The sequence below is a fragment of the Agelaius tricolor genome, unplaced genomic scaffold, assembly GCF_023055355.1.
Source record: "Agelaius tricolor isolate 1412-34295 unplaced genomic scaffold, bAgeTri1.0.p SCAF_6, whole genome shotgun sequence".
NCBI lineage: Eukaryota > Metazoa > Chordata > Aves > Passeriformes > Icteridae > Agelaius > Agelaius tricolor.
In genome coordinates, this window is record NW_027269266.1 from 13,639,240 (window position 1) to 13,660,852 (window position 21,613).

The following is a 21,613-nucleotide window of genomic DNA, read 5'->3' on the forward strand; positions in this document are numbered from 1 at the left end:
TTTCTATAAATTACATGAGATGAATTAAACTGTTAAGTGCTTGCTGCTACAGGTGGGGTTAGCAAACCCCAGCCACTGCTTCCTTACATGCGTGCTTGCTGAAGCCCACAATATACCAGCTCAGCTCATGAATCTTGTCCAAAATAAAATCCACCCAAAAAACCCACCCTGAAACAAAACATTTAAAACAACACTCAACCAGAAAACTAAAACAAAAATCCAATGAAAACAAACAAATAAACCCCAGAACAAAACAAAAACCAAACCAACCAACCAAACAACAGAACTCCCCCAACAAATCATCTCCACACAAACCAACCACACTTCCCTCTCAGGCTCTGGATTGTCAAGGGATAAAAGAGGTGCTAGAGGTCATGGTAAGGGTAGGAACACAGCAGACTTAGAGCACAATCTTTTATAGCAGTAATCTATTAGATAAGCTCAAGTGCTCTGCAATGTGCTTAAGAATATTTGTTCTTTATACAATTAAAACAAATACAAACATATACCTTTCCAGCCACTCTTTTGGTTTTTCCCACTGTGAAACTTCTGTCCGGCAGTTGTAGTAGTATTTTTTGCCTGAAGAGCTGATGTGCTCAGACCAATCATCCGCAGAATCATAAGCCTTTAAAACAAAACAGTGTTGGAAAAAAGTCTACTTGAGAGTTTGGATATACAAATTTAATATCTTTCATTGTTTTTAAAACTACATGGCACCTTTTATGTACCCATATCACTGCGTTCCACCACCTCTAAATGACAGCTTGAACACATGACCAGCATTCCTCCTGCTGCATTCTGCAATGGTTTCCTTTATTCCCATCAAACCCCATAACAAAATCTAGTAGTACATTTAGTGGTATACAGTAAGGTCAATACTGATAACGTTAGTTTCTTTCACCTTACAACATCCTCAGAATTATTATCTTTCCAAAACTTTTCCACTGATCACAAACTTACAAATTTTAATTTTGGGCAATTTTTTAAAAACACCACAGCAACTACTAAAACTTTGATACTGAAGTGACTAAAATTCACAATATGTAATGCATTTCAAGTAAGTAAAATCACACTGTCTACTCTAGATTTACCACAAAGTTCACGGAAAATATTTGTTTCTATGTCATTAAAATAATCTAATATTTTAAAATGAACAACAGGTAACTCAAAGCTCTAATGATTACCAATTAGAATAGTTTCAAAACATATAACAACTGCAGGTTGGGTTTACAGAGTGTTTATAAAATAAAGACTGATGTTGGAAAACTCAAGCACAATGTATATGCTGCCTGTCTTAGACAAAATGATGAAAATATGGGGTGTATGAACAGGGCAACACATTGATAAAAATCAATCACAAATACTCACTGCATCAGAAGTTTTGCTTGGATTATTGCTGGGATTAGAAGAATGGGAATTTGAACTATGAAGAGCACTGTGGTTGTGTGAATTTTCTTGTGGAGAGTAACTGGTCCCTGAAAGAAAAGATGAAGACTATTCACCATGCATGATTTCAAAGTAATCAACCATCTGCATTCTATGGAGGTGGAAGGGCAAAGGAAAGTTGTCCAAAATCTGGATCACAGCCAGGTGAACCATAGTTCAGAAGCAGAAGTATTTCAAGAGACCACATGCACATTTTTTTTTTTTCACATAGCATAAAACTTACTTTTATTTTATAATTGAGAGTAATCCAGTAAGACCAGTGAATTGACAAACTTTCAAACTTTATTTCATTACTAGCAAACAAACAGCCTTTATAATTTTGATGCTTTTAATAGTCCTAACATGCCAATTCAGAAATTAACAGACATTTTCTCCTCAACCTTAGATCAGAAAATTTAAATAGGCTTATCAACAGCCTACATGGTTAGATGCATAAAATCAGGTTTTAAGTTTACTGAAGCAATGCTGTTTTCTTAAAACTGTTGTTTTCTTTTGAGACTACTTGTTATTAGTTCTAGGCAACTATTTCTGTTTATGCATACTGAGCAGACTAAATTTTCCTGCACCTCAGTCTCTGCAATAAAGGTACTGGCATCTAGAACACCAAAAGCAGCACTTCCCAAATGGGCCACCTGCTTCTGGCCTCCCTACCAACTACTCTTCAAGGCAACTTGGTTTTCCTCAATGTGAAGACACTTGAACAGCTGAAACAAGAAAGGAGATAATTCTCATCATCTTTTAGATCTGTGTTTGTGCCTAAGCTCAAGTCACCTGAACAGTTCCATCTACAATTAAACAAGAATACCCATTTCACACTGCAACCTTCTTTTAAATTTCCTGCTCTTAAGGCTTCCCATTTCTCAAAAATTCTTAAGCAAGTAAAAACTTTTCCATTATTCTAGATGGGATTTTTCTAAAGTTCCAAATGTTCACATAAATCGCACCAAACTAAGTAATTTTCTTACACATTTCAGGAAAAAACCAAGATATTGCAAATATAACATTCTCCCAGCTTTTACTTTCCCTTTCCCTACTGAGAAATTTCTCAATACCCAGGGGTACTACATGAAGTAACACTACCTTCACAAGTTGTATAGCAATCTAGTATTCATAGTAAATAAGAAGTCAAAGTGATTTGAAAATGGCAAAGACTTTATCTTATAGCAATTACAGTAAAGAACAGTAAAGGACTGATAGGTAGGAGTGAATGGAGTAATAAAAAAATAATTGTTTCAAAGTCTTCTGAGCTACACACACAGAACACAAGTAAATGACACAGTATGGTGCAAAATGAGAGCCGTTAGAATGCAAATTTTGTCTTCTGAGCCTTCTAGCTACACAAGCAGTGACAAAATTGCAATTTCAAACTTCTTTCTCCCCACCTTTAACCCTGAAGGATTGAAAGACAGTCCACCACAAAAAAGCAAAAAGAGGTAGACCACCACCAAACTGTTCAGTATTCTATAAAGATTAAAGGTCAATTTGCACAAACATGAGTTACTCCAACCTGAACCAGCACTACCTCAAAACCTTTCCCTACACTATGTTGGCTAAAACTGTATGTTATTCTCTGTAAAGATATAAGGGTAAAAAAGTAAAGATAATAGAGTAAGTCTCATACTCAAATACAGTTTTTCAAAAGCTAAGCCATAATCCTACACCAAAGGTATCTTGCATGCTCAGAGCCAGGCAGAATGACTTAGCATGGGGGCAAGTTAGGCTTGTCAAAGGAATACTAACAACCATGACACACTTGTGATGCACATGCCTAACAACAACAACAAAACCCCATGTACAGATGCATTTGATTTCCCCCCCCCAAGATATATGTAGTATATCATAATTACGAGGCTGTGCTCCACAGCTACACCAACATTCTCAATTTTTTTAAGACACTGATCATGTAGGGAAATAGCTGTTTAGCAATTTTTTTAGTATTTATTTACTGTATCATTCTACTGAGGTAAAAATTATTAAAACTTTTTAATGTATTTTTGTAGGTTGTTCAACACAGACATATTTTAATTAATTTCTGCTAAAAGGTAAAATCATCTCCCTTTTTCAAGGAAAAAAATGAGATGAAAATTTACCAGACGGCTTTGTTTGAACAGTCCCTTCAAAACATTAGAAAGCACCAATGCATTTAATTTACCTGTAAATTAATTAATTAATCCTGTACCACAGCTGCAGTATCACTACACTTTGTTCAGCATGCTCAAGACATACATGGTGATTTTTAGATTCTGTAGTGGCCTAAATACACCGCCAGGTGTATTTACACCTAAATCTAACAGGCATTTCCCAAACATGTGAAAGAGCCAACAACATACCTATTATATCAATAAAATATTGTGAAGCCGGTTCTATCCAGCCCATAAACAAGCCCCTCAAATTCACTGCGCAGACTTGAACCCCACATGGTCTATCAGCTCAGCAGCATGCCCCCATGTCACGCAGTGCCCAGCCCCAGTACCGAGTCAGCAAGGGCTCTGCAGGAGTATCAGCAGCGCAGCTGCAGCAAGTCACACCCACCTCCAGCTGGCCCCGATAGGCGAACACTGCCAGGCAGCAGTTTCCACAAGAGGGGCCCCTGGGCCTCTCTGAGCTGCAGTCCTCCCAGACTGTCCACCCACACGCTCTATCCATCAGGAACCCTGTCCTACCTCAGCTGCTTAAGAACTCATCATGGCTGCTCCAGCAATGCTGACTGCCTCATGTGACTAGGACAGGCGACACAGGCCTTTACAGAGCTGGCCATAAATGCACGCTGATGGTGCAGGGTAATTACAGGTGTGGGTTCACCACCCAGACCTCCATTCTGTTTTACACATAATAACACTTTATGTTTGGATCTGTACCCAAACTTCAGGAATGAGCATACAAAAGGACTGCTGAACTGCTGCTTGCTGTTGGAAAGCTTACAAGACCAAAGTAGATGATACTCTGGGGAACAAGAATTTTAGGAACTTCAAACAAGTCAAGGGCTTAAACACTGTATGTACACATGACAACCATATTACCAAATTACCTTTTTATACTGAGGCAGCAAGGTTTTAGTATGTGGTTAAATACATGCACAGCTGTCACCTAGGAATCTGACAATCCAGCCAAGCAAGCAGTGCCAGCTCAAGTTGTCTGGGAAAGTTGCTGAGGATGTTTAAAAGGCCAGAAAGCAACCCACAAGCAGAGGTCTACCTCTAAAAACAGGGGGGTTCCCCTCACTTGAATGATAATTTGCAAAGCCTAACCCCAAGCAATTCCAAGGTGGCTGTGACTTGCCACCAGCTCTGTATCTCCCAGCTGCATGCCTGGCAAAGGAGATCCTGAGAACAGGATCACAAAGACTAGTCCAGACCCCAGAAACAGGCCTGATAAGGGAGAGAGCATACTACTGTCCCTTGAGACAGCTCCTCATGGCAACTTCTCACCTTCTCCTCTTACAGTTAGACCTTCCTTACTAGCTACACTTTCCTCAGGAAAGAGGAACAAAGACTTGGTTTTGCACTCCTTATTAGCATATTTTCAGATTTAGCAATTGCTGATATATATCTTTGATGCACCATAAGGAAATTTATATTGTGTTATAAATACTCCAATTCGGTTTCAGAACTCCCCATGGAAATGTTTACTGCACAATTACAGTGAGTTTCCTCTGTTTAATCATTATTTTGAAAGCAGTTGAAGCTGGAAAGAGCTACTCCTAACTGGAAGATGGCCAACAAGGGCATCAGCCCTACAGTTATATAAAACTGTAGTGGTGCAACTGTGTGAGCAAGTCTTCCCTAATGATTAACAAGTCATAGGGCAGGTCAGAATCAAGGCTAAAATATCACAGCTATCTCCTAACCTTTCCAACAAAAATCACATCTTCCTTACTAACGCATGAAAATCACCAGAAAGCACAAAGAGTAAGGGTCTGGGAACCAATTCAAAATTGACTTAATGCCTACTACAGATCTGAGATTCTGTTACAAAAACATTAAAATGAGTCCTAGAGTAAGTTGTTTCCGTATCCCAACTGCTGAATCCAAGACACTTTGAACTGCAACAAAGGCTCAAAACTATCCTGGACTTGAAAAACAGATTTAACATAGGCTGAAATAAGAATACTCCATTTTCCAATACAGTCAACTTTTTCTAGCAATTATCAAGTTAATGAGCATCTCCATTAACATCACTTCAATTCTGAAAGTATAAGAAGTTCAAATTTTGAGTTAACTAAAGATCAGACTGCTCTAATAAAGCACCTGGTTTCCCTCCCTTCTCCCCTACCATCTTCAAGACCCAACCAAAACTCCTTCCTTTCCAGAACCTGTGAACTTACACTGGCAATTACAACATCCACCTGAAACCACCTAAAATAAATTTTCTTGCCATTTGATTAGAATAATCTAATATATGACTGTGCATTACCCACCATCCTCTGGCATCCAAGTATCTTAGCCTAATTAACTCTTTTTTGGTTCATAACATCGCACAGTATCAGAATCATAAAATCTTCTTCTGAAATGCACAAGTGGGAACAGAGAGACATTAGAGTTGCAGTATACATACTGTTGTACCACATGACAGTTAACTTTACACAGTTCACTGCTGATAGAGCATTTATGTTTTCTTTTTAGCCACAAAAATACCTTGTCAATATCCTAACTCTCATTTTGTCCATACTGAAAAGTGTCAGTGTAGATATAAAATAAAGGAAGTTTACAGGTGCTCACCAGCTGGAACTCAGAGATGGTCTGCTCCTCCAGCCCCTCTAGAGGGAACTGGGAATCAGGAAGGGCATTAGGAGAGTCACTGTTTCTGTGCCCACATACTGGGCATGTGGAAAGAAACACTAGGCAGCAGAAAAGAAAGGTCAAGGAAGGTCATTACCTTTGTGACAAGTCTATCCATACTTTCTATGACTCCATGTTCCACCTCTCAGCTAACATGCAATCAAATTCATTAAACTACAGACAATATCAGAATCTGAACTTCCTCAAAAGAACAAATACTAGCAAGTAACAGATACCAATTAGTTGTTAACAGAGAAAACAGCAAGATTAGTTTAGGGTGGTGATATTATATGGGGATAACTAAGACTTCTTCAAACGGTAAAAATTATAGAAATTTATCTAGGACAAGTCTAAACTAAAATGTCTAAAGTGTATTTTAACTGGTTTTGTTACTTCAATGCAAATCTTTGTGCAGAACACTTTCTAAAGTACTGCATATGGGAGAAAATAAAACAACACAATAGGAACACAATACCCAACATGCCAGCACTAACAGAACAGCCTATAATGGTCATTTTGATTTGCCAAATGTAAAAGTAATAAGACAGAACAATTTTTCTTCACTGCATTTTTATGTGACCTGGTGTATTGAAATAAACATGGCTGCCTTCCACATGCAAGCAAAAGCATAAAAACTTGCAATTTTCCTAGCAGAGCAGTGGCCTCAGAGAATACACCAACTGTGCAGTAACATTTTCCAGAAATTCATAACCTACTAAGTTGAATGCGCAATACTTTGCCAAAGAAAGAAAATCTGGCCTGATCATGGTACTGCCCAACTACATACTCATTATGCCCCCCCAACAAATGTTTTATACCAGTCAAGAAGTAGCTCTATGGAGCAAAAAAACTTACAAAGCCTTATTTCATTCCCTACCCCTCTCTCCTGCCACAGTGCCAATCCAGCACAGCAAAGTCTGTACTGTTTTGCAATATCCGACTCACAGGGTAAGCATTCCAATGTAAAGAAGTTCCCTTTTTCTCCAAGTTACCACTCACACAGAATTTCACAGACATCAGCCAAAATCATTGCTATAAACAGACCAGGAGTCATACATACATGGAATAGCACAAATGACCAAATGTGGATGAAAGTGATATTGTAAACATATAGTTTTATTCATAATAGAATTTTTCTTCTAAAACAGTAGTAAGAAAGTGACACCTTGAAAAGGAAAAGTGAGGAGCAGTAAACTAATGAAAGTCAAGGAGTCATTTCACTAATGCAACACTCAGCAAATGCAAAGGCAATACTGATTATTAAAATGAAAAAGTTAAATCTTACATATTGCATAATGTACAGTAAATTTTATTTTGCTATTTTCTGCTTACTTTTTATTTTTACTTAGCTATACTCAATTTATTTCAGAAATTGAAGCTTAATTTTAGGGCAAACAGACCAAACTGTTCTAGAAAGAACACCAAGTTATGCCGGCCCACCAAAAAGTAAAGCAAAAGTTAATAAAATGCCTTAAACTAAATTCAAACTTTCAGTTTTCAAGTTAACAATTCAGGGATTTACCACTCTAGCAGCTAACTGTTTTCCTAGGGTTGTACTTCAGCCTAAATGAGTAACACAGCTTGGGTTCTCCTCACTGATAGAGCAGATAAACTTCTTTTTATCCAACCATCCTATCATTTGCTCCTTTCCTCGTTACAGCTACAGCTTAATAATTAAATAATTTTGGGGTTATTTTCTTTCTCCTCCCAGTCCACCTCCCAGTAGCAATGAGAAATCACTTTTCAACTTAAGACTCAACTTTGAAAATTATCAGGTTCACTAACAAGGTCCACTGAATGCAGTGAGTTTCTGTATGATCCAACACTCAAATGTCACAAATTATAGAGCTGAAAAAAGCCTAAGGGATGAAAAATGGATTTTCAGCACACTCCAGAGATAATTCCTACCGATTTTCTTCTTCAAAGAAAATGAGTAGATTTTAGTTTCCTTCATATCTCAACTATTGAAATAACAATAAACAAAGACTGGACAAATAATTTTACCATTGCCCATAAAGATGTTTATTCTTTACTCTGAAGTGGGGTAAACAGCATCATTTGAAAGAATTTGCCTGTTTCTCAATAATTAAGGCAAATTCCAACCAGCTTCTAAACATTTCTGGTAATACTCAAACGTTCCTAAAATTATAATATACAAAGTGGATTTATGTGGAATTAAAAACTATGGGTAGACAAGTTCTTCAGATTAACGTTTGTGATTTCTTCCCTATAGGGAACTTTAGGTTCAGGTCACCTAATAAAATAAAAAATGCTAGCAGCATCCTCAACACTCCTGAAGATCTACTAAGACACTCACTTCATTTGAGATGAATCAACTTGAAAAAAGCAGCTTAAGCAGCTTCACCCATGGAAAATGTGAGTGAGTACCATGAATTTCAGCAACAGTCATATTCATAACTTTCTGGCTCATGACACCAGAAGATTTTAGTATGTTTAATAAAAAACCAAAATCCTTGTTCAATATCACTTTTGCCAGTTTGAAGTTTGAATTGCAACACTAGTTAACATGACTGTATTTGTACAAGGAGTGGGACATTGCTCTAAAAAGAAAGGAGGCAGGTTGAGAATAAAGCCAAACTCTGCCTTCCTTCTGGACTGTGGCTCCCAAAACTTTTACATCTCTAATACAGTGTCAGAGACTGCCCAAGAGAGGTTCTTCCAACCTCAACTAACAGCTTCATATAGAGACTTTTTTTATTATTATGACATGCAAAAACAGATGTGTTAAACTGACTGCTAGGATCCTTACCACAAACTAATAACCATGTTATCTGAACTCCATATGGATCAGCTCAGCAAATGGACAATGGACTGAACTTCCCCCTTCAAAGAGCTCCTCAGCAACACCACGAAACCCAAATGAGCCTCCCATGAACACAGTGTAATACAGCACTGAGAGTCAAACTCAGTGATGGAAGTCTAACAGCACCACAACACACTCTCCTACCTCCAGCAACATTTCCACAAAACTCATCAACTAAAATTAAGCACAAGACTGAGACTGTATTTCTGATTCACAATAATTGTCAGTAGACAGTTCCAAATTTAGAAGTTTTTTCCCCTCAAAAGCCAAGAAAAACTAGACAAGACATTTTAAAAAAATACATTAGTCATCTGGGGCAACAGGCACATACTCAAATGCTTCATGAAAATTAGGCTCAAGGGATACTGAAGTGAATAACACTTCCTTTAACATAGCAGGAGGGGGAGGGGGGCAAGCATCATAAATTTTACTTTTCATTCAAGGAGCTTCTTAAAGAACATAAAATATTGGAAGAACCACTGATATTTATCAACACACACCTCAGATGGGAGTTACTCAAATGCAGACACTTCATAAAAACTGTATATTTCAGTATTTTTAGATTACAAACAGCAGAGTAGGACTGTGAAAGACTGACACACCATAACCCAGTCATCACGAACTGTAGTTTGATTAAAATCAGGGGTCATGCAAAACAATTTCTGCTTATAAGGAAAAAAAAAAGCAGTTGCCCAAACAGCTCTGAGACTATTTCCCCTTTTTCTCTGTGTCTCCAGCACCAAATTAACACACCCACACAGAAGCTCCAAACAATTAACTAAGATATGACAACTAATCTCCCTAACAAAATCCCCTGAGCAAAAATAAGGTTAACTAAAAACAAGGCCAGGTTGTTTAGCAACTGTCAAATTTCTTTTGATGTTTTGAGGATAGCGTCTTGAGAACAAGAAAGTTTAAACAGAAGACCCTGTGAATGCAATATTGCTTACAAATGAACTTGCACTGAATGTTTCCATTACTAGGCTTAGAACAAGGAAGGTGAAGCCAGAAGCTTTTATACACATAGGTAGTGCCACACAATGACAAATACTTGTGAACTTCATCCCATCTCAAGTTTCCTCCATCTCAACTGAGCACACACTATTGACAGCAATGCAAAAAGTACATGGTGCTGTAGAAGTACTAAAAAAAGGGAGTCTCTGTCACAAAACATTACTGCAATCCTGCAAAAAGGATTGTCACACATAGCACACATATATCCTTAATCAAAAAGCTGTGGCAGAAACAATGTCTAACCACATTAAAACAAGGCAAGTAAAAAAAGGCACCATATATTGACCTTCTTAAATGTGTCTTAAAAATAGTAACTGTAGGTCAGATTATCTCAAAGTCTTAAAATGCATCAAACACAATAGAAGAACCAACATCCACTTCAATACTTCAATTCCTTGAGTGCTACTAATACTTGCTATTTGAAGAGAACTTTCTTTTCTTCTAAGACTATAGCTATGTCCATGTGTCAGTAAAACAGAGAAAGCCTTATTTCATCTAAAATTTAGATATTGACTGATCTGCCTATAAAGAATTGTGGAATACTTCTGTTTTCAGAAAGATTACTCTTTTTTTCCTGGTCATGTTATTTCTTCACCACAAATGAGAAACCTAACTTGAAAATATTTAGTATTAAAAACAGCAATTGGTCACTACACTTTTATATGACTTGAGAAATTATGAGGTTTAGAAAAAATACATTTGCTGTTCTGGACATACTATGCCATGTGTATTTATTTGAGTACAGATATGCAACAAGCATAATTTTAATTTCATGCCTATTTAATTTTCAGCTGAGAATTGTTTTTGAGAGATGCTAGTAATACTAAATAAAAAATAAAAAAAGCAAGTCAAATTACTTTATTACTTTCTGTCACATAGAAATTCTTCACTAATAAAGGAATGCTGGCCCACAGCTCTGGGAGGAAGCAAAGATGTCAAGCAAGGATTGACCTAAGAATTAATATATATAGTGGTGTGGTTTTAAAAAAAACAGATTCACAGCTTTATTTTAGGCTGGCCCAGCTCAACTTAACAAAGCTTAGCTCAGCTTAACAAAGGTATTGTGCAACAGGGCTTTCAAGCACCTACAGCACAATAGGTGACAACACAATTCATCCCTCTTCCCACTAAGTAATTCTTAAATACATCAAATTCAACTGGTCTTTCCTGGAACTACCTTACTATAAAAAATAATCCTCTTCACAAAAGCTGTAGTTATGTTTACAAACTCAAAATCTATTTTACAATTGTTTGATTGCCTAAGTGTCTAATTTTATTTCTCTAGTTAAGTAAACACTCTTAAAAGGACTATACAAAAACTGCAATCATTATTATTGACAAGGTCTAGGCAGTATGAGGTGAACTTTATACTACTTGAATTTGAAGAGGATCATATTATTTCTTGTATTAAAGTAAGCAGAAATAGCATTCTTTCAAATGAACAGTTTTTAAAATGAAGTCTGTGTTAATCTGTCAGCAGCAGGTGTCTGAATGAGGAATCTACTCAAACAACTTAACTAGATGAGATCTAAACTCCTCCCCATGTTATTCAAGGGGCACAGCTGGCATGAACACACCACCATCCAGAAGAACATAATCATGTGAAATAAACACAGCAGAAAAAAAATTAGGTAGAGCACATTACCTAACTTGTATTGTGGCATTTATGCACAAATGTGAATTACTTATTATATACCTTAATAAAAAAACATTCATTGTGGGTTTTTCCCACATTTGGGAGTGAATAGGTATGTTTAAAATATAAAAATGAGATGAGCAAGACAGACCAAAATTTCCTTTCCCTGTTTTTGCTACTGATAGACATTGATAATTGATAACTCTGCTGCTCTAAAAAACTCAGAAACAAAGCTAGAAAAACACTGAGGAAGACTGTTGCTTTGGAAAACATAACAAAGCACAATATTTAAGAAATCTGGGAAACTCTCACAGAGGAACTAATCTGTGTAGCTGGGATGGAACTATAAATCTGCTTCGTAAAAGTACTTTCAGAAAGCCTGACATTACTTAATATATATAGCAGGTCACAGAAATTATATTGACAGTTATCAGAAAAGTAATGATAATAGTTTAGACCAAAAAAAGACCTCTTGAAGATTTCTGCTGCCCCTCAAAGACAAGGAATTTAGCTCATTTAGCACACTGTTTGTATTTCTGGCTGCCTTTTCCTTGTCATTAAGCACTTGAAAGCTGTTTTACATCTCTTTTTGAGTGATGACAAAAGGAGGGTATTATAATTTTTTTATCATACCTCCGCTGTAGAAACAAAACAAGTTATGTTTTAACATGGCAACGGAAACTTTGACAGACTGTTCCTATGCATCTCTCCTTTTGTAACAACAGTCACATTAAGGAACAGGTGATTATTCCAAAGTACTACAGGGCCTAATCACAGGTCTCAAGGCCTTATTTTTCATTAATTTCAAACACAATGTACCATTGCTGCATGCATGGAAAGGTAAGCCAAGGCCACAAAAGCTTAACAGACATCTCTTAAGGCACCTGGTAAAAAGAGTCAGTCATCTGCTCAAAAATTTATCTCCCTTCCCAGTGACCTGAAGGACAGACTTTCCAACTGGACATACCAAGGGGGACCCTCATCACTGTCTCCAAGTATCTGAACAGAGGGTGTCAGAGGATGGCTCCCAGCTCTTCTCAGCAGCGTCAAACAACAGGTCAAGAAGCAATGGGCACAAACTGTGGTGAAGGAAGTTCCACTTGAATATGATGAGGAACTTCTTTACTGCCCGAGTGACCGAGCACTGGAGACAGTTGCCCAGGGCGGTTGTGGAGTCTCCCTCACTGAAGAGATTCAAGAACCACCTGGACACAATCCTGTGCCATGTGTTCTAGGATGACCCTGCTTGAGCAGGGAGTTTGGACCCCTGTGGCCCCTTCCAATCTGACCCACTCTGTCATTATTCTTGAACAGTATTCCATCAGTCACTTCCAGTGAGCAGGCAAGTACAATTTGTGCCTTAGAACACACAGCTTGCTTCACAAGCTTGAAAGTAGGGAGAAAAATGGAAAGAATCCTTACTGAAGAGCTACATAGGGAATGATCTCTCTGTGCAGCAAGAGGTTTTTCCCTGAAAATGCTCATGAAATTGCATGAAAGCCTGACTTTGTAAACAAATGCAGTTATCATTGCAAGTTGGGTGCCATTAAATTACTATTACTCACAGAGAAGTTATTACAGCATCACCTCCCCTCTCAGCCAAAACAGAAGCAGAGCACTCTCTTCCAAGTTCTGCACAGCTTCAGTGATACTTGCCTTACTGGACACTTTACAATGAATAGGCAGAAATGGCCAGGAAAACAAATGTAAACTGTCAATAAACAGTGTTTCTCTTAGAAAGCAGCCATGTCGCAAAACATGGTTAAGGAATAACTCTAATCAGGGGCCACTGGGGAATGCAGAGCAAAATGCTACATAATTTACAAACTGGTATCTTGACTATGGCCTACTAGCAGGCAGCTCATCAGAAATGAAAAGTTTTCATTACTTCTTTTCATCTTCAGAAAAGCAACCCAAAAGTACAAGTTTAGTAAACTGTATATTCCATTTCTATAAAGTCAGAGGGAAGAAGCATATATTAAAGCATGATGCTAAGTAAAAATCATTCCCTTCTGATTAGCTCACATACCAAAACCAACCAAATTCACCAAATCCTGTATATTGTCAGTTATCTTCTCTTTTCCAAAACATAAAATCTGCTTATGTACAAAAGCTTAGCAGGTCTAGCAGGCAGACTGACTTGAACATAATACATTTACAATCCAATGAATTCTTAAAACTACGAGATATATTTGCTTAAACAGAACAACTATAAATGGAAACCTTCACAGGAGCTATTTAGACATCAGAATTCTACACTCTCACATACAAAAGAATGTAAAAACAGTAAGTGAAAATTCCCAAAGTCCTAATAGCAAGAGGTTGGGAAGCAGCTGCGTCAACAGGTAACAAACAAATAGCTCTGCTTATTAACATTTGATGTAGCCTCCATTTCAGATCAGGTCTCACACTAATACATCTTTACTCTAGCAACCTACACCAGACACTTGAACTTCATTAAGAGAAACAGAGGACTCCATCCACCCACATGAATAAAGACTTAGCATTTAATACCACCATATTAATATCACAATTCTTACCTAACATCAATAATATAAAATTAGGGGGCCTTATCTTCCATTCTGTGCTACTTAAAAGCTAGTTAAAAGCTTTGCAGAAACTTTTCAAAAACAATTTTCAATATTAACATTCTAAACCTCTAGATTTAAAAAGTATAAACACAAGTCAGATCTCTTACTGTGATTCTATGAGCACATATTTTTCAATTTCTTTTCTATTAGAGATCCTCACGACAGAGGAACACATAAGTTGTTTATACAACTAATCCCACAAAAACTCACCTCAGAAATATTGTCAAATCCACTGAGTAAATGGAAAGCTACTTTCTATCTACAAGTTCTAAATTTGAAAGCAAACTTAAAATTAAAACCTTGTCTGAAGGCAGTAGAACTAATAAAAATTAAAAGAAAGCTTTTATAAACATCAGAAAACAGAAACTTACTCTTCCAATTTTTTTTTTTTTTAATCCAAAGAAAAACTTCTAAAAGGTGAATGATCCTGGAAGCAATTCTATTTTTCTTAAAAAACAAACCACCCAACCCATACGTCCTTTAAAGCCAACATTCAAGGAACAGTGAAGTGAATCACTAAATCTACACTTGGATGTTAGGGGATATTCAAAGCAGTTTCATGGAGAACTCACTCTCCTTTGTGATCAGAGTTTTCTCATCCCAGCTTTGACCATACAGTTACAGTGAAGAAATGGTTTTCATAGTAATGAATAATTACTTAAACATTAACAGCAGTTAATAGTAACTACATAGATGGAATCCACTCCAGCTTCCCCCTGAACCCTTCACTATGCTCCATTACTCTCAGACTTGCCTCTTTCCACCTACCCTGCAATTTCCTCTCTACAAAGCCCATTGCCCGAGCATCTTCCATTCTCTTGTGGCTGCCCTAACACCCTGCTCATTGTTTGTTTCCCTGGCCAATGGTCATACTAATTTAATCAGCAGTTCCCATTTGCTGCCAGGGCTGCCAACACAGGAACCTAACACAGTTCTCAGTTCAAGGCTGTTTGCCATCCCTTTGCTATGAGGACTCTGAACTCCTTCAGGAACCAGTGGAAACAAAGCAAGTCAACAAAGAATGACAGAAGCTCCTACCACCACTTTAGTAAAAATATGAACTCATTATTTAAAATATTTCATTCAGCCTCTAATAGCAGTAAGATTTTTAATCTTAGAACTGTATTAGTCAGTAACAGTGCTCACTGACAAATGATCTTAATTGCCAATTAAAAAGAAAAAAAACAACTCACGTGCAAAAGAAACAGTCACAATGCTTCAATTATACTTTGGAATTTAAATACCACGAGCTATAGTCAAATTTCATTAAAAGAGCCTGCACTGCACAACAGCACACAATTCAGCAGATTTTATGCTATGTACATTTACACTCTTCAGTTGTTATTTTAAGCAATTCAGTAAGACCATGGTATGAAGCAAAGTTTCAAAGTCTCTTAAATATAAATGTAGTGAAACACGCAGTATTTTCTTCACAGTAAAAAACAATTGAGTACAGGTGGCTCAAGTGAACAAACCTTGCTTGTTTGCATAAAGTTCTACTGTGTATCTTACTGTGGGTCATTCTGCTCCATACAGTGAAGCAGAAACACCCTCTGCCCTTTTTATAACAAGGGTTGCATCTAGCATTTTTACTTTTAAATTGTATCTATTTATAGCTATGTATCTCCCTCTCATTATTCCTAAAGCTATCCTACTTATCTGGCCTCTTTATTTTCTTTCCTGGACACCAGTATCTCATCATTCATGCATTTTAAAAGACCTACAACAGCCTTCCATCCTCAAGCAGGAGAGTCCTCAAATCTTTGTATTTCCCTTTTTCTTTCATGGAAACATTTTTCCACATCTACAAGGCCCTTCATAGTTCTATTCCCCATAAACAATGCTGGCTTTAAGTCCCCATTTGTTACTGTTAAGAAACTTCACACTTGAGCTGGTCTCATAAGACCCCCTAATCTCTTCAAACCCCACACTTGCCTATAGCAGCTGACCTATAAATAAGAGATGCACTGAGGGGGAGAAGCTGTTCATTATGTTTTGAACACTTGCATACAGAGACAATGCCCCCATGCACAGGGACCTGAAAGCACGAACAAAGTTAAGGCAGTTTTTTGATACACTGCATGTACAAGTGCTCTTAGGAAACCAGGAATGTGACAAAAACTTGCAATTACTCCACGGTGTTCAGTCCAAGGTAAACTTGGAAGTCTCTCTCCAGAGAACAAGTGTCTCTGTACACAGTCTCTTTCTACAGAAACCATGCAGTAAGCAATTCTGAAAAATGCTTTGTTTGCACTGTATCAGTATGGAGGGCTTACCCGTAACACGTTTCAAAACCTTAATTGAATTTCTCCCCATGGATTACAATTCTACAGAAGATTCTGCCATGAATATTACAGAAATAAGCTGTTACAAAAAATACCTTTATACACATACTAAGAATATTAATAGGAGGTGGTTCTATCATTTTTGACTAATTAATTTTCAGTCAACTCCTGCTTATATTTTAAATGCATATACTTAAATCGTCAAATGACATTTAAATGACATTCTGCATTTACCACAAAAACATGAACCAGTCATGACTGAATCAGTGTGCTACAACACTGAATCTTCCTGTTTCTCTTCAGAGCTAAAATTACTAAGAGATGTATAGGAGTTCTTTCCAAACACAGAGTTGAGAGGGAGAGATCAAGTTAAATCGGCTTTATGTTCAGCAGTAATACTCTGAATTTATGTCCTATTTTGTTTTCTAAGGTATGAGAGAAGAAGATATTGTTTGTTTGGAGCTTTAATTCAGTTTAGGAAAATAAATACTAGAGATGTTTCAATGAGATTTGCTAAGTTCAGCTAGATCACAGGAAGGCAGTAACACCTGTAGTAGTTTCAAACTGAGCAGCACCAATTTTAAAATAATGCACAGCAATTACAAAAAATAAAAACCACTCAGCTTCTTCCTTCCTCCATGAAGAATGCAAAAAGAAAACAAGACAGGCATTTATAGTAGTATCATAGCAAATTAGTAGTTCTCAGTCCTATAAAGGCTTAGATGAAAAATGTTAGCACTTTTGTAATGTTTTTCTTTTTTCCACTGTATGTCTCTAATTGCAAAACTAAGGGAATACTATAATAGCAGCCCTTCAGAGTAATTCAATACAGAAAATGGTAAAATATTTTATTATGTCTTTTGCCTATTAGTAATATGCAAATGCTCATTACACTACAGCATTTCACCTATATTTTAACACCTACCTTCAATTCATACTGACAGAAATACTCAGTATATCAAAGAAAAATTAATACCCTTCTGCCCACATCTACTCAGCTTTGGTTAACTACATACAGTACACAGGATTTAACATAATTTTGGTTGTTTTGACTACATTTCACAGAGGTGAAACTGCAGTCAAACTAACCTTACTAATGACACACAAAAAAATCACTTATTTACATTAAACAGTACAAATGTTAAACTTTTAAAATTAGTAATTTCCCTTAGACTGTTGAAGACTACTTCCTTCTTCCAGTCTGTTAACACATGATGTGAAAACACCTGCTTTCAGATCAGAGTAAATGAAACTTTCCACTGTCTTAACAACTAGGAGAAGGTACAGGGGGATGGTGTTCCTTTCATTCACAAAACTACAAATAATTAATTTTTCCTTCACCCTGACTGCATGCATACATGCTTCAGACCACTCCCCAGCTATTAAATCCATCTGGACCTTGTAAGGACTTCAGAATATCTCTCCTATCTTACCACACTTCCAACACACAAATAAGCAGAAGCACTCCCCATATAGAGCCTCATCCTCCAGATGTTTTCATATATGCATGATTCCACTAAATGCAGCTCTGTTCAAGCAGAAAAAATTACTGACTGTAGCAAAACTAAGCAGAATTGCAAGAGAATGTGGGACTAATTTTTGGACAGGTGAACAGAAAATAAAAGAGGACACATCTATATCCTGCAAAGTAGCACAGAATAGCAGCATATGGGCATTACACATGCATTTAATTCTGAGATTACAACACTTTCAATTATTATCAGATACAACGAAAATCAGTGCATTAACAAAAGAGGCATGTTCTTATAATGCATCTACACACTTCTATGCCATTAACAGTAGTCTACAGAGCCTCAGCATTAAGTCAAAGAAGGAAGAACAAATAGGATTTATAAGAATAATTGGGTACCCATGAACACATTTGTAGTGGTAAACTAGTATGTCCTAAAAAGGTACTTGAAAGCTATTTCCTTTATTTTACTATAACTATTATATCATGTAAAAGCAGTGCAGCAATAAATGTGTATGTACATCAGAATTTGTTAGCTTTATACAGAACAAAGAAGCACTGATTTAAAGCTCCAAATTCTCTACTTGAATTCTTCACCTTGTACCTTGACACAAAGACCAATCAACAAAACAAAAGAATTTTTCCAAATTCGGACAGCAACTGCAATTTTCTAAACTCTGGCTGTTTGTTACGTAACACTGTTTATTACCTGGAAAATCCTACTCTTTTCCTAGGAAGCAGGGATACAAAATAAGACCAGTTAAAAAATACTGGGGATATTACTACTGTTTATAAACCTGCAAAAACACAGCAGGCTGACTTGACTGTGACCACAGTTCTTCAAGCTCCTGTCAAGAAAGGCTCTAGTATGTGCTACCCTTGATCATCTATTAAGAGTTCTACATAGCAGCTAAATTTACCAAGAAGCTTTTCTCATTTCTGATGGGGTATAGTCTATGGAGCATGTACCTACACAGTACAGCACCACAATACACAAAGTTATTAAAAAGAATGCAAAACAGCAAATATTTATTGCTAATGAAAATTCAGAAAACTATTTCATGTTATCAAATGCTGCAGTATGTCTAAATAAATAAGACATACTAGTTCAAATAATAAAAAAAGGGTTTATTTAATCTTTGGGGCTGTAAGGAAAACTACCATATCTGTAAAAACCAGGAAATTAATAGGTGTTACCTCAATGATTGCTTCCAATTAAATTCCCATTTTGGGTTCACTGCAGTCACCCTAGCTGAGTACAAGGCACATTTAGTATAAGACATCACCTGAATGATACTGGCTAATTTTAATGAGAAATTAGTGATTGCTGAAGTAAAAGTTTGTTAAAATGACTTACCACCATCCCTCTCTCTAACTCTGTGAGTATGCACACTTTTTGCTTTACTGTGCCCTGTGTTGTCACCGTATTTGTTTTCAGGGCTGTCAGAGCGCCGCAGCATTTTATTTGGTGGTGAGGGATCTGTGGTGTCTCGCATCTTGTCATGACGGTGATCACCACCACTGGGGTGACTCTTGGATGAGTACTTAAGAGCCTGAAACACATCACAAGAAAACAGGCATTGACATTAGATGCAGCATTTTGGGATTTTTTCTTCTCTTCCAAAAGTACTTTTAAAACTTAATTAATTTTCATTTCCTATTAAAAAAAAAATCAGCATTAGTCTTCCTAGTTTTAATTACCTAGATTAAAGCAACAAGTTCTGTAATTAGAACTTAAACCAATTTCTCCCACTATTACATCCAATGCAACACTTGCTGTTAAGAAGAACCTAGTTTCTCTATCTTTTCACTGATGGACTACACACTTTCAGCAGTAAATGGGCCACAGTTCTTCCACACTTCTGGGAGAAGAACTAGTCTCCACTTGCTATTAGTAAAACAAACTTACAGTTAGACTGAATCAGTGTAAACTTTGAATATGTCCTCTATACTCTAGCCAAGACCACTCAGTTTCACCATTACCTTGAATTTCTGTGATGTTTTCTTCAGTACTAACAGCCCTGTAATACGTGTAATTAAAAAAAAAAATCATTCCAGGGGGCCAAAACATGTAATGTAATAACTCATTCTAAAGTCTTTACCAAAAATTACATGCTCTGCCTAACTCTAACCTACTTGGTTCTGTGAACTCCTGAGTGGCAAATGTTTACATTTATGTGAACTGTCACTGACAGCTGCCTTGGACCGCCATACTGCACTCCAGTGATTGAAATACACAGAAATGCATTAAAATAGTTCAATTCAGGGCCTACAGACATCAATATCACAACATATGGCTTTCCACAGACTCAAACCTCGACAACTGGGTTTCTTCAGTGGACACAGCAAAGAAGTGCAGTGTCCACCTTACAGGAATTGAGGCTATTGTCGGTAAGCCAAGGATTTGATGGTTACTGAACATGCCCAGCAGCTGGCAACTGCAGAAATTAAGCCTCACTTGCAGCCCCAAGTTGGTCAGGGTCTAAACCCGTGCCCTACTCAGATTACAGCCCCCAGCAGCAGTTTTGGGGAGAAGAAAGGGCTTTGGGGAGGGGTTGGGGGAGGGGGCTGGGGGGGGGGAGTGGAAGAGTAAGACTCCTTTTGTTTTTAGAAGAAAAACATTCACCTCTGCTGGATCTCCACTCCACCGTAGGAGACCCCGGCTCCCCCTCCCGCCCCTCGCACCCTCCCCGACTCCCAGGCCCGAGGCCCGCACGGGTTGCACTAGGCCGCTCCTGCTCGTCCCGGCTCCGCAGGCCTCAGCCGAGCACCGGGGCCCCGTTCCCGGCGCCAGGGCCGCCGCCGCCTCTCGGCCCCGCGGCCCCAGGCCCAGAGCGCCGCCAGGGGCCGGACCGGGGCGGCCGCGGCACCGCGGCCTGCAGCGGCCGCCGGAGCCTCTGCTGAAGTAGCACCCCCCCGCCTCCCCTGCTCCTCCTCCCGGCCCGGCGGTACCTGGTAGGGCTGCGAGTCCCCCCTGCGGTCGTGACAGCTGAGGAGAAAGCGAGAGAAAGACAGAGAGGCGTTAGCGAGCGCCCGTTACCGGCCCCGCGGCCGGGCCGAACATGGCGGAGGGGGTGGGGGGGGGGGGGTGGCCCCGCGGGGCCGGGGGGGTGAATTTACCCATCACTGAGTCTCTGCTGTTTCCTCGCATACATTACCATCAATGCCCGGCCTGTGTGTGTGAGGGTGAGGGGACCAGGAGGGCACGGCCGCGGCCGGGCCACAGGCGCCGAGGGGGGAGGCGGGGGCGGCAGCGCTCCGGGGGCAGGGGCGGGGGAAGGGGGCGGCTCGGGCAGCTCGGCTGGAGCGGCGCTCACGGGCCCATCGCCTCGAGAGGGGAGACGCTGGCAGCTCGGCCCCGCGCGCGCTGAGACACACCGGGAGCACCGACTCGGCCACCGCCTCCCCCCGCCGCGCCCGCCGCCGCCGCTCCAACTACATCCGGGGAACTCGGGCGACGCCGCGCTCGGTCAACGTCGGCTCTTTCCGGCTCTTTCCGACGCGCTCCGTCCCCTCTGTCCCCTTTGCTCTCGGGCGACTCTGCCTTCGGTAAACATCGGCTGCGTCC

The 21,613-nt window shown here is 38.8% G+C and overlaps 1 protein-coding gene across 6 annotated transcripts in view; it reads right to left on the reverse strand.

Moving 5' to 3' along the window:
• WAC (WW domain containing adaptor with coiled-coil) overlaps positions 1–21,613 on the reverse strand; it is a 57,433-nt gene that overhangs the window by 35,556 nt on the left and 264 nt on the right. For 3 of the 6 annotated variants that reach the window (XM_071428743.1, XM_071428739.1, XM_071428738.1), the window contains exons 1-5: positions 21,166–21,301; positions 20,998–21,034; positions 19,403–19,598; positions 1,369–1,475; positions 510–625 (exon numbers count right to left, since the gene is read on the reverse strand). In XM_071428743.1, coding sequence (XP_071284844.1) covers positions 510–625; positions 1,369–1,475; positions 19,403–19,598; positions 20,998–21,034; positions 21,166–21,206 — 497 coding nt within the window. In that variant the 5' untranslated portion in view covers positions 21,207–21,301. Of the gene's footprint in view, positions 1–509; positions 626–1,368; positions 1,476–19,402; positions 19,599–20,997; positions 21,035–21,165; positions 21,339–21,423; positions 21,566–21,613 lie in introns of those variants that run through there. The other 3 variants (XM_071428742.1, XM_071428741.1, XM_071428740.1) reach the window with 3 other exon arrangements.